Below are 12,509 nucleotides of genomic sequence, written 5' to 3'. Positions count from 1 at the left end.
TATCGAGCTCATGAGGCATTCAGGAAAGTTTGTCTGCATTGTCATGTTTTCTCTCTTTTTTTTGTTTTGTTTTATTTTGACACGCGTGGGTGCGTTTCTTTCCTCGCCTTCGTCCTCCAGGCTGTTGAAAATGGTCTGAACTTCAGGGTGGAAGTGTCTTGAGTCCTCAAATGCACCTTCCGCCTTTCGCTGAGTTTAGGTACAATGCCACACATTAGTAAGTAAAACACACACACAGACACGTGCACGTCGACCTGGTTCAGGCCAATGACGTGTGCGTGATTGCCTGTCACAAACTATTTCTGGTCGGACTCTTTCCCTTAAATAAAAAGAAGAAATAAAAAAATAAAGGCAGCAAGACTGACAATGCGGCTGTTGTAAATGTAGCTCCCCTTCTGTGTTTGTTAGCTTGGATGAGAGCGAATTACATTCAAAGCCGGCGTGGGGGAAACGAGCTGTGACTTTAATGAGGCAAGCAGGTGATAGTGCCTTATTGGGGAGGGCTTCTAAATTTGGCCTGAAAATAGGAGCTTGAGACGCTGTCTGCGCAAGACTAATGGATATCGCGATGCCTTATATATTTGCTTCGAGGTGTACTGAGTTTTTGCACGAGCAGAAATTAAATGCGGTGTCTGCTTTGGGAGAAAAATAAAATGTAAATACTGCATGTGAGTGAAGTTCAGACTGAGCTTTTATTTGAAAGGGGACAAAAATGACATTTTCTTTGGATGGTTAGTATATAGCATGCTATACTTGGAAAATGTAAAATGGATGGATGCTATCTATCTATCTATCTATCTATCTATCTATCTATCTATCTATCTATCTATCTATCTATCTATCTATCTATCTATCTATCTATCTATCTATCTATCTATCTATCTATCTATCTATCTATCTATCTATCTATCTATCTATCTATCTATCTATCTATCTATCTATCTATCTATCTATCCCTTGCTAGCTAGCTAACTAGCTCTATCTATCTATCTATCTATCTATCTATCTATCTATCTATCTATCTATCTATCTATCTATCTATCTATCCCTTGCTAGCTAGCTAACTAGCTCTATCTATCTATCTATCTATCTATCTATCTATCTATCTATCTATCTATCTATCTATCTATCTATCTATCTATCTATCTATCTATCTATCTATCTATCTATCTATCTATCTATCTATCTATCTATCTATCTATCTATCTATCTATCTATCTATCTATCTATCTCTTGCTAGCTAGCTAACTAGCTAGCTAGCTCGCTCTATCTATCTATCTATCTATCTATCTATCTATCTATCTATCTATCTATCTATCTATCTATCTATCTATCTATCTATCTATCTATCTATCTATCTATCTATCTATCTATCTATCTATCTATCTATCTATCTATCTATCTTTTGCATATTCAGTTGATTAATTGAATAATCTGACCAAAGTTAAGTTTTCATTCTAATGTATTACAAAATGAACTAGCAATTATTGTTTATTATTGTTCAGTTATTTACCCTTTACTGGGCACAGCGGCGAATCCAAATCTCAATATTGATCCATATTTAAGGTGCACCATCAACTTTTTAAAAAAAAATAAGGCTTTTAGGTGTGCCTTATAGTGCGGAAAATACGGTAGTTCAATCCATTTGCCACTTATTATTTGACTATGAAAACTTAACATGCATAAAACATCCACAGCGATTTCCATCTTTGTTTTCCTTAAGGACTACGAAGCGGGCCTTGCTATTTGCGAAGTGGATCTGACGGCCGCCAACGTTCGAGACGCCGACCGAAGGGTCTTTGAAATCAACACGCCCTTTAAGAGCTTCTGGTACGTCTGCATGCCTTCATTATTCCAACGAAATTAAAATATTTACAATTGCTCATATGAATATCGGCGTCGATGAGGTCATCTCATTTTTCCGTAAAAGTTAAATTGAGCCTGAGACTGGACCAAACAATGACACATCATTTTAAAATATTGTCTCATTGTTTTCTGAGGGGAGTTTTATTCATAAAAACTATTAGTGATATCGGCACTTTGTATTGGTGACTACTCAAGCGGTGAGTACTTGTACCAATAAGAAATCTGTCTGGGGAAAAAAATGGTATTAAATATCCCTATTCGTGCATTAAGCATTTCAGCACACTATTTCTCCAGAAATGAAAAATGTCGTTGAGAAAAAAAAAAAAATCCATCTGTGCCACAAATTTTAACTGTGCCATTGCTGATAAACTAAATTACAAAAGATAAACGCACAGACTTGCATCTAGTCGAGGCTTTGCTTCATTTTTTTTCCCGTTGCAAATAAATAAATAACATCATGCATTTTGTCAAAGTGTTTTAATCCAACACTGCATACAAAGAGATTTTTTTTTTTTTTTTTTAATGAACCCTCGGCTTGAAGTTGGGCCGCTATCTGCCGAACCTTTGAGGTGACTCCACGTTCCCTCAGGCCTGACAATCAATAAGCGCGCAGCTTGTTTGAGCTGTAATGGCCCATTTAGAATACAACCATCACAAAGCGCGACTTGTTTGTTTGTGGACGCCCCCCCCCCCTTTTTTTTTCTTGCCTTTTGTAGATTGACTTGATTTATATAAGACCCTCCCTCATTTCTCCACCGGTTTGCCGCATGTCCAATCGATCTGTTTGTGCAGGCCCCCGTAATGGTCTCGTCGTTTGGCACTTTCGTTAATAACCTTAACGTAATTGCCATTTTGTGCGGAACCCCCCTCAAAAAAAAAAAAGAAAAAAAAAAAGAAAGTGGAATTAAAATGAGCTCCGAATTGTTTTGATGAGGTGAATGCTGAAAGGCTGGCATCGTGTGGGTGTGTGTTTGTGTCTTTTTGTGTGTGTGTGCGGATCAAATCGATTGTCCACCCTAGGAGTCTTGTGCTACCTGCTCAAGGTGGGGATTAGCCAGAAACTCATCTAATCACTTTGAGCTAGGGAGACTCACTTTGGCTTTTCCATTGTTTTGCCACCGCCGGTGATACCATCGTTGACTTTTATTAGTTGTGAGAATGACAATTAGGAAGCGCGGGGGACGCTTTACGGGGCAAAGACATCCAAGTTGGCCGCCAAGAAAACTTAGCGCCGAACACTCGGACTTAAAAGAAATCTGTGGATAAACGCTTTAGCTCAAGGGCATATCGCAGTCTTGACAATATTTGTACCTCGGATATTAGCAATGACAATTTTTCGCTAATGAAAACTCCTGACATTGGAGGTCTTTGGATTATCCCCTCCAGTGGAGTAAATGCGTGACATTTTCAATTCCCAAATACCTTCCTGTCCATTGTGCTGATTTATCTTCCAATGGCAAGCCATAACTGGGATATCATTGTTTAAAGTGATATGCTTGACCTTGTGTTCAAAGTTAACCACAGTTCGAGTCAAATTGCGGACCTCGAGGCTGGCCGCAGTTATGAACGTCCTGTAACTCTCCTTATAAAGCGAGTTTTGACGCACAGATGTGGATTTTTGTATCGGCCGTATTCTTACATGCAATCCGATTGAAATCCTTTACAACGAAACCTGCGTGTGCAAAAATCTCCCTCAGTGTGAAAAAATCTTCATGCATTGAAGACTGTCCCTCTTTGTTACTGAAGGAAAATTCCCCCTGTTGCAAAATACAAAATGTTTTTCTTTGCATTTGCCTTGCATTGAAGTTCACTGTTGCAAGAACAAGCCTGCAGGAAAAGTCTAGCTTGGTTTATGCTTGACGCTCGCCATGCGTTTTGCAACACTTTATACTCGGACAATATTCTCCCATACTCTAGGTGGCAGTAAATGGAGTATACAGCATACAAACAACACCACTCTATAACATATTGGAGGTAGTGAAGACCAATAGATTCAAACCATCCAAATTCTTCCAAACATTTTTTTTTTTAACAGACTCATCATCTCTCCCCAGCGTGGTGCTTGTCAAGAGTTGTTTACGGTATTTAGGTCACGGTAGTCCTTTTCAGCCAGATCATAAGGGTGTTTGTACCGGTGAAGTGCGGGAAATATGGTAAAGATTATGATGTCTTCAGCTAATTCAATTACAGCAAGAGTGGCAAAGTATGGACCTGTGTGCACTGGTTAGAGAAAATGGAAAGGTATTCCATTTGACTCATTTGTGTTCCGTGTGCACGGATGGGGAATCATGGCAAAATGAACTCGAGCCGTGTCGCGAAGAAAAGGACAAACTGCTTCGAGCGCAATCAACGTTACACTGGAGAGACGTTCACTGACTGCTCAAAATGTGGGAAATCTGAAACACACCTAATGCGCAACAAAATATATAATTTACGGATATGAACGCAAGAAAATATGAAGAATTTACAAAATATAAGTTGTATTCTTTTTCGCTATCGTTTTTACATTGTCGCCAAACTATTGGTGCATCGTTTACACAGTATCATAGAAAATACCAAAATTTGATCCTAAAATTAGGGTGTGTCCTCGGTGCATCCTATATTTGGTTAATTACGGTAGTTGGTTTTTATTTCCTTAGAATATTTTTCAGTATGCTTCAATTATTTTTAATTGATTTTAACAGTCCCTAAATGAAAGCCATCAAAGAGGAGCCACAATTTTACTTGATATTCACGGAGAACAATCAGATTCCCTGACACATGCTTTCTGTAACGGAGCATGATGGCTTTAAACATCAAGTCAAAGGACACCAGTGGGAATACATGAAAGATTTAAAGCCGTTTTCTTTTTCGTCCGTCAAAAAGAAAAGCACTTGATCTCATTGTAACTGTCTTTTCAGGGTTAAGGGCTTAGAAGCGCATGTGATGCCCGAGCGAAACATTGGCAGCGATGTAGCTGGATTGACAAGTGTTGTAGTCCGCTTTTTTTCCCCTCTACGACAATTCCGCAACCTGTAATTCTTCATAACTTTGGCGCCGCCGCTCACCGCCTGGTTAATTTCACATTTGATGGCGTAATGTAGCACAAGGGCGGTGTGATTGCAGTTTTGTTCTCTCCAAATGCGCCTGGAGATGACAGCCCGGCCGTGATTGACGCTTTTCGACAAAGCGGAAGATTGCCTTAAAAGCTGTCGTTGTGGTTCAAATGCCAAGAGCTTAGTCCCGCCTAAATGTATAATCAGACCAAAGGCGGTAATTTAATTCCTATTAACTTGTAAAGTATTATTTCAAGCCTGAGCGCCACCCTTTACATTTATTACAAGGCAGCAATCTCTGTAATTGTCCACTTTCAGCCTCATGCGGTTTGTTCTTATGTTTACTTGCAATGACTACAAATAACTTTTTTAAAGTGGGATACACTTATATGAAAGTTTAACACATATGATAAGCAAAAAAAAAAAAAGTGTTACCTTACTGTTTTTTCATATTTGGGGCACCATATTTTTTGGACTATAAGCCGCACCGGAGTAGAGAGCACCAACATACTATCAACATAACACGGACACACTCTGACTGTAAAAATACTGCACCAGCACAACAGTAACAAGCCTGATTGTGTTTCCTATTAGAGAATGCCCCCTGGAGGCAAGTAAAATAACAGTTCAAACACAAAATCAATATTTCAATAGCGTTTTCTCGTCTCCCTTTGACTACTGGAAGATTGCCCCCTGGTGGCCATTAAAAAAAAAAGACTAGTTGCACTGGCCTATAAGCCACAGAGTTCAAAGCGTGTGAAAAAAGTACCAATTGATAATCCAAAATTTACGATACTAGGATATCCAACTGTCCTCAAAAACAACAAACTTATTTAAAAAGTCTATATACACCATCGTTTTGTGCAGTTTCGTGGCCGAGTCGGAACAAGAGAAGTTGGAGTGGATCGAAGCGGTTTGGGAATCCATCGCCGAGACGCTGTGCGACTACGAGGTGGCCGAGAAGATCTGGTTCAACGAAGCTAACCGGAGCTGCGCCGACTGTCGCGCCGACCAGCCGGAGTGGGCGTCGGTCAACCTGGGTGTGGTCATCTGTAAAAAGTGTGAAAGTAAGTGGATTAGAACACCTAACAAGCTGTCATGTGACTCAAGTTAATGTCATAAGTCACCAATTTTACTACTTGAGACTTGATTGGATCAGTTTGGAGACTCAGCTTTTATATATATATATATATATATATATATATATATATATATATATATATATATATATATATATATATATATATATATGCGCACGCGTGTGTGTACCTAATTGAATGTCTTGTCAGCCCTCCCTCCTTATCGCTCCATGCCTGTAAGCCATGACTTTTAATGCGATTCCTCACCTCACCTCTGCAAAGCCTGTGTAATTGGTAGCCATCAGATATCCAACATCCCTTCTCAAACACCCTTAAATGATTTCATTTGCTGGAGTGTTTAATATTACATTTGGTCGACACGCTTGGCGAGAGAGGAAGCGCTCCTCGCGCGGCGCTCCCCTTTAAATTAGGCGGCGGTCCATCTGGAATACCAATGACTTGCCGCACTTCTAATTAGCACTCTGATGTCACGGACAATAAAGAGAAATGCTGAACAAGAGGAAGAGGGAAGAAGTAATGAGAAAGCTAATGGTAGAAATGATCCCAGGCTGGCCTTTCGCCGTCTTCTCCCTGCAAGACGGAATTAATTTTAATAGTTTGATGTGGAGAACTTTTATACCATCACATTTTCATTAGTTGCGTAGCCTAAAAAGGGATTTTTAGTCCGTTTTGGGCTGCGGGGTAACTTTTGCTTACTGGCCAACTCCGTGAAAAGCTTGTAAAAAATTGAATGGACTTATGTGGCATATTTGTTGTGTAACTCATTTCTTTTATGGTTGTTATTTTGAGATGTATTTAAAAGAAAATACAGAAACGATCCACATGCTGTCGTCCTCATTCAACGGTGGCAAAAAACAGACAAATAGGATTAACATTCAATCCCAAAGACTTAATTATACGTTCTTACATAGTTCAGACATTCAATGCCAAGTACACATTTAGAGATTTTTTATTTTTTATTTCAAATGGAATGTGATTGTTTCTAAAGAAGGGTCTCAAAATAGTTTTACTCATAAACAAACAAAATCACGAAGCACCTTTGATTGAACATCTAAGACAATTGAAAGATACGTAAAAACACGTCTTTGGCATTGAATGACGTAAGTGCAATAAAAATCGACAAAAAAAAAATTTGTTTAATGACTTATTTTGATAATATAGTTCCATATGTTTGTAAATCACATATATTGTGTACTGTATATAAAATTTACACGTTACAAATTTGCCTCAAATTTGATATATTCTCTTATTAAATTTTGACATATATTTTTTCAATGATATATCGTTTTTACTCTTTTTGAGCACAGCCATTGATTCACATCTTTTCAGTTCGTTTTGATAGTTGTTCCATAAATTGACACCTCGAAAAGATACACACATTTACTTGCTGGTAGCTAGCAAAAACAAAACGAAACGAAACGAAACGAAACAAAACACACAGACGAGCCGCACTGGAGTATAAGCCGCAGGGCTCAAAACATAAGGAAAAAGTCGCGGTTAATTAGTCCGAAAAATACTGTACATATTTTCATTTTGGGATGAAGTGAGTACTGCATAGTATTTAGCACAAAAGCAAGGTAGTCATCTTACTCTTGGTGAATGTATTTTCCTTTGACGCGGCCCCGCGACGTGCTTTCATAGTATTCTTTTCCTACAAGGTAACAAAAGTTTCCCTCACTTGGCAGGGAGAGAGAGTAGGGCATTTCCACGGGAGGAAGGAGAGCCTCGTGCGCTGTCACCGTCGTCGCTGAGAAAGTTTTTAATTGGGGGTGAAATGTGTGGCAGCTTGGCCTTTTTTGTGGGCGCGACGCTGTGATGGGAATGCCCTTTTTGTCTTCTGTTGTGGTTCACCGGGGAAAGATGAAGACATTTGGCTGTTTGGATGCGAGGATCGCACACCGACACGCGTATGCCTTCTTCGTTACCTCGACAACAAGCGTGAACGTCCCCGGTTTTGATGGTTGCCACGCGGCTCAAGAAAGCTCATTCTGAAACATCACAGCTGGTCGATCGGTCGGTCCTTCTATCTATCTATCTATCTATCTATCTATCTATCTATCTATCTATCTATCTATCTATCTGTCTGTCTGTCTGTCTGTCTGTCTGTCTGTCTGTCTGTCTGTCTGTCTGTCTGTCTGTCTGTCTGTCTGTCTGTCTGTCATAGCTAGCTAGCTACGTATCTATCTCATAGCTAGCTAGCTACGTATCTATTTATCTATCTATCTCTATGTATATATATATATATATATATATATATATATATATATATATGTATGTATGTATGTATGTATGTATGTATGTATATATACAGTATGTATGTATATATACAGTATGTATGTATATATACAGTATATATGTATATATACAGTATACAGTATATATATATATATGTGTATATATGTATGTATGTATGTATGTATGTATGTATGTATGTATGTATATATACAGTATATATGTATATATACAGTATATATGTATATATACAGTATACAGTATATATATATATATATATATATATATATATATATATATATATATATATATATATATATAATGTGTGAGCGTGTGTTTTGAAATGTATTTTTAATGAACTCACAGGTCTGCTAAGATGCTGTGTTTTAATCTTGGTCTAGAGCTAAGTATTTAGGTTTTGTTGGTTCTTGGTCTCGAAAGTTTAAAAACCAGCAGTTCAAATTTAATATAAGCATTTATAAACATTTTTAGGGAGGGTGGGCATCAATTATGGCTGTTCGCAGCAGTGTTTGGTTCCTTGTAATTATCGCAAGTACCATATTCAGCATCTGCTTTGCAAGTTGTATATTTTTGATGCCTCCAATTTGTGTCACGCCAGGCAGCTTGCTCTACTTGAGACAAATTTCCGTCTGCAGCGAGCCGCCGCTACTCGCAGCACAATAATTCACACATGCGGCGCGTTTCCCATCTCATGTATTATTCACGCAGCTCGCTCTCTCTCCGGCCACTGGCGACCCCAGAAGCCTCACCCAAATAAACAGGCCGACGAGCAAACACAATGAATTACTCATGATTCATTAGCAATTAATGGCGCCTCGTTCTACCCCTTCATTTCCAATTAAGGAGCGCCGAGGGGACTAAATGTGTCTCTTTCTTCTCCGCGCCGCCAGGGCAGCACCGCTCCCTCGGCCCGAACATCTCCAAAGTGCGGAGCTTGAAGCTGGACGGCAGTATCTGGAGCAACGAGCTCGTGGAGGTATGACTTTGCAGCAAAATGCCACGCCCACAATGTTGTTTTAAGATCAGGACAAAAGACTGTGAAACACACAGTATTGTCTTTTAATTAGGACAAACCTTTTCTGCTCACTAATGGCACTTATCAGGATTTGAGACCTGGCTTTTGTTTTTACTTCATATAGCAGTTGGAAACGGCTGAAAATTATACTGGGCGAAATCTTTAAACCTCCATCGATCAACTTTCAAGAGACACACAAAATGGCTAACCATACATGGTTAAAGAGCGCAAGCCATTTTCAGCACTAGACTGATAAAAAGATTGTAAAAAAATAAACACAGACACGTACAAACTGACTACTATACCTTCTCAAAAGCTGACAGTGCTGATAAGCCGTTTTCATTTTTGGGGGACAAAAAAATAAAAAATCTGAATCAACCACTATCTTGAATATTTACCTCTGCCTTTCAGTTATATATGCATTTTTTACAATATGTTATATGTGTTTCAATTTTGAAGCAATTCATACGAGGACAAGGCGCAAAATCCGGAAGATTTTTGTAAAAGAAAGCACAATTTTATCAAATAAATCCAGAAACTGTTTTTAAATCAACAAAACAATGTATTTAAATTGATTTGATTTAAAAAATTGTTTCATTTTTAATCATACATCATTCCTATTATTCTGTCTTATTTACTGATAAATTTTTATATTGTCAGCATTGATCTAAACAGTATTTTGATGTAATCAAGAGGTATTTTTGTCCCCAATTCTCTGATAGTTTTAATTTCTGATTGAAAAGTTTGACTTACTTATCTGATTGTTGTGTTGAAATTCCCTTTAACGTAGCTCCATCTAGTGGATGCATAACACAACTCCAGCCACTACTGTAGCTTCTATTCTATGTGCCTTAAAATACGGTGTGCCCTATGTATGAAAACAGTTTTGTAAACAACCTTATAATCCGTTGCACTCTATAGTGCGCAAAATACTGTCATAGAATGGAATTATTAAAAGATCGTTATTTAATGAATCAATCGTTTTAAACACTGCAGATTCGAAACACAATTGTGTTTGACTGGCTAATTTTGAAGCAAAATCAAAAGAATTTGACGAATATAAGCATTATTCCACACTCAGCTTTTCTTGGAAGTGGGGAATCAGAAGGCCAACAGTTTCTGGGCCGCACATCTTCCCCTGGAGGAAGAGCTTCACATCGCCGCTTCGGACGAGCAGCGCGCCACTTTTTCCCGCAGAAAATACCGGGAAAGAAAGTACTGCCGCGTCCTCGAGGGCCTTCACGACTCTGAGCAGCTCAATAAGGTAAGGTGTTTTTCGATTTGGAAGGACAGTCAAACTTTGCTTGGTCTCAGAGGTTCAGAAGCAAGCTTCAAGGCTGCTAGCAAAAATTTGCAAAAAAAATTGAGATTTTTACAATGTATATAACAGGAAATGGGTTTTGATTTAAAATTTGAGAGTGAATTGAATTCTTCCACTTTGGAAAGTGTTTTCTTGTTTTTCTTATATCCTGAATGAAGCTGTCATTATTGGGTCTTCTTAAAATAATTTATCCGGACAATTATTCCATGTAATATCGAGTAATCGACGCCCCTCGCCCCACCTTCGTTCACACTTTTAAAAAATGTTATTTGTACTTTACACATGCAATTGCAAGTCACTTACAGACAATGCTTCAATAATATTCCATGAGTAAACCTAAGAGTGGAGTTGCCAGTTAGCTACAATGAGGTCAATAATTTCCTGTTCGTCTTCTGTTGCTGACTGTCTGTGTTTCATGTTTGACTGCCCTCGCTAATTTGAAAACTGAAACCCAAGCCGCAATAGATTGTTTGCATTGACAGTTTGTTTTCCTTGATAATTCAGCCATAGTGCCTTTTGTTCACAACTCTCTTTCATTTCTATTTGGATGCTCCGTATGATCATATTGTCTTTAATGGAAGCCTGCTAATTACTAAATAAATCATATCAGCCATTCGGCCACTAGATGGTACACCAAGACAACAAAAGGAGCTGTTATGTCAAGACGGTCTTTTCATATGGTTGTTTTGTGATCGTATTACCGCTGTGGGATTCCAGGTCAACTTTGCAATAATTTCACATCACTTCTTTTAATTAGAAATTATCCTAAACTAGGGAGGGAAGGGATTCCTCGCTGCGTATGGATTCTACGTGGATATTTTCCTTGGATTTATTTCTTTTTAAGTCAACGAACCCGATTTGGTCGAGCTCATCTATTCCTTTTCAGTTGCTTCAACATTACTGCTGTCTTTTTTTTTTTTTGTAAAGATTGAATTTGTTGTGAAGCAAACGTGAACAAAAAAAAAAGAGAGAAACCTGAGAGTTGTCCAAGGGAGAAAAACAAACCCTTTTAGAAACTTGGAGAAAATCGATCAAAGCTATTATTCTAACATTTGGCACGATCCAATACAACAATGTGATTCATTCTCATTGTAAAATGACAAGAAAATCCACCATACTTTCCTAAACCGATCCCACTGAACCGTATGACATTGCTCTCCTTTAAAATGAACTTGAGATGTTTATCGAATAATAACGATGAATCAAGTTTTGACAAACCCTCGTTTTTTTTTTTTTTTTTTTTGCAAACCATCCAGTACACTTTCATTACAGAAAAAAAACATTTTCACAAATTAGCTTTGTTCGGGAGTAGGTTACTCGCCCACTGCCCAATGACAATATTCACTGAAAATCATTTGAGAACGAGACTGTAGCAGTCTGTAACTGACTTTGACACTTTTGGACGATATCAGCCTACCGCAAATGCTTGAAAATAGCCCCGAAAGATCACAGTGTACGTTAATATATCACAACCAATGTATGTAAAAGATAAATCTCAGCACAAGTGTTGCCAGCTAAGCTAATTTCACGGGACGTCTCTTCTTGGTTGGGTGTCATATCTATTTAGCGCTCCACAAAAGCCGACTCCGTGGGGAATCTTGTCGAGTACAAAGACAACACCAAAGACTTTTATGCATCCGTGGGGTCAGCTCGTATAGCAGGTGACTCTTTCGAGTGTCACTTTAGAATAAAAATAAATGGAAGTGATTTATTTCTCATTGTTCGTGCGCCTTCTTAATCTACGGCAGTGGTTCTCAAACTTATTACGTCAAGCATCACCTGAAGAAAAACTCATCTCTACAAATTCTACCATCGTAGTTTAAATGCTATTTTAAGATTTTAAATTCAAAGCTAATGTACGAACTAATTAAATGTAGTTGGCTCATTTTATGTTGGCCTTCGTAGCTGGCTTGCTTGAG

General features: G+C 38.3%; 1 protein-coding gene across 3 annotated transcripts in view; it reads left to right on the top strand.

The window, feature by feature from the left end:
• arap2 (ArfGAP with RhoGAP domain, ankyrin repeat and PH domain 2) overlaps positions 1-12,509 on the top strand; it is a 105,890-nt gene that overhangs the window by 42,313 nt on the left and 51,068 nt on the right. For all 3 annotated transcript variants that reach the window (XM_088420525.1, XM_088420445.1, XM_088420375.1), the window contains exons 10-13: positions 1,724-1,830; positions 5,769-5,968; positions 9,145-9,230; positions 10,351-10,533. In XM_088420525.1, coding sequence (XP_088276651.1) covers positions 1,724-1,830; positions 5,769-5,968; positions 9,145-9,230; positions 10,351-10,533 — 576 coding nt within the window. The remainder of the gene's footprint in view (positions 1-1,723; positions 1,831-5,768; positions 5,969-9,144; positions 9,231-10,350; positions 10,534-12,509) is intronic.

The sequence above is a fragment of the Hippichthys cyanospilos genome, chromosome 1 (assembly GCF_059441005.1).
Source record: "Hippichthys cyanospilos isolate Australia breed blue-spotted pipefish chromosome 1, RoL_Hcya_1.0, whole genome shotgun sequence".
Classification (NCBI taxonomy): Eukaryota; Metazoa; Chordata; class Actinopteri; order Syngnathiformes; family Syngnathidae; genus Hippichthys; species Hippichthys cyanospilos.
This window is presented reverse-complemented; position numbering and strand designations above follow the sequence as displayed.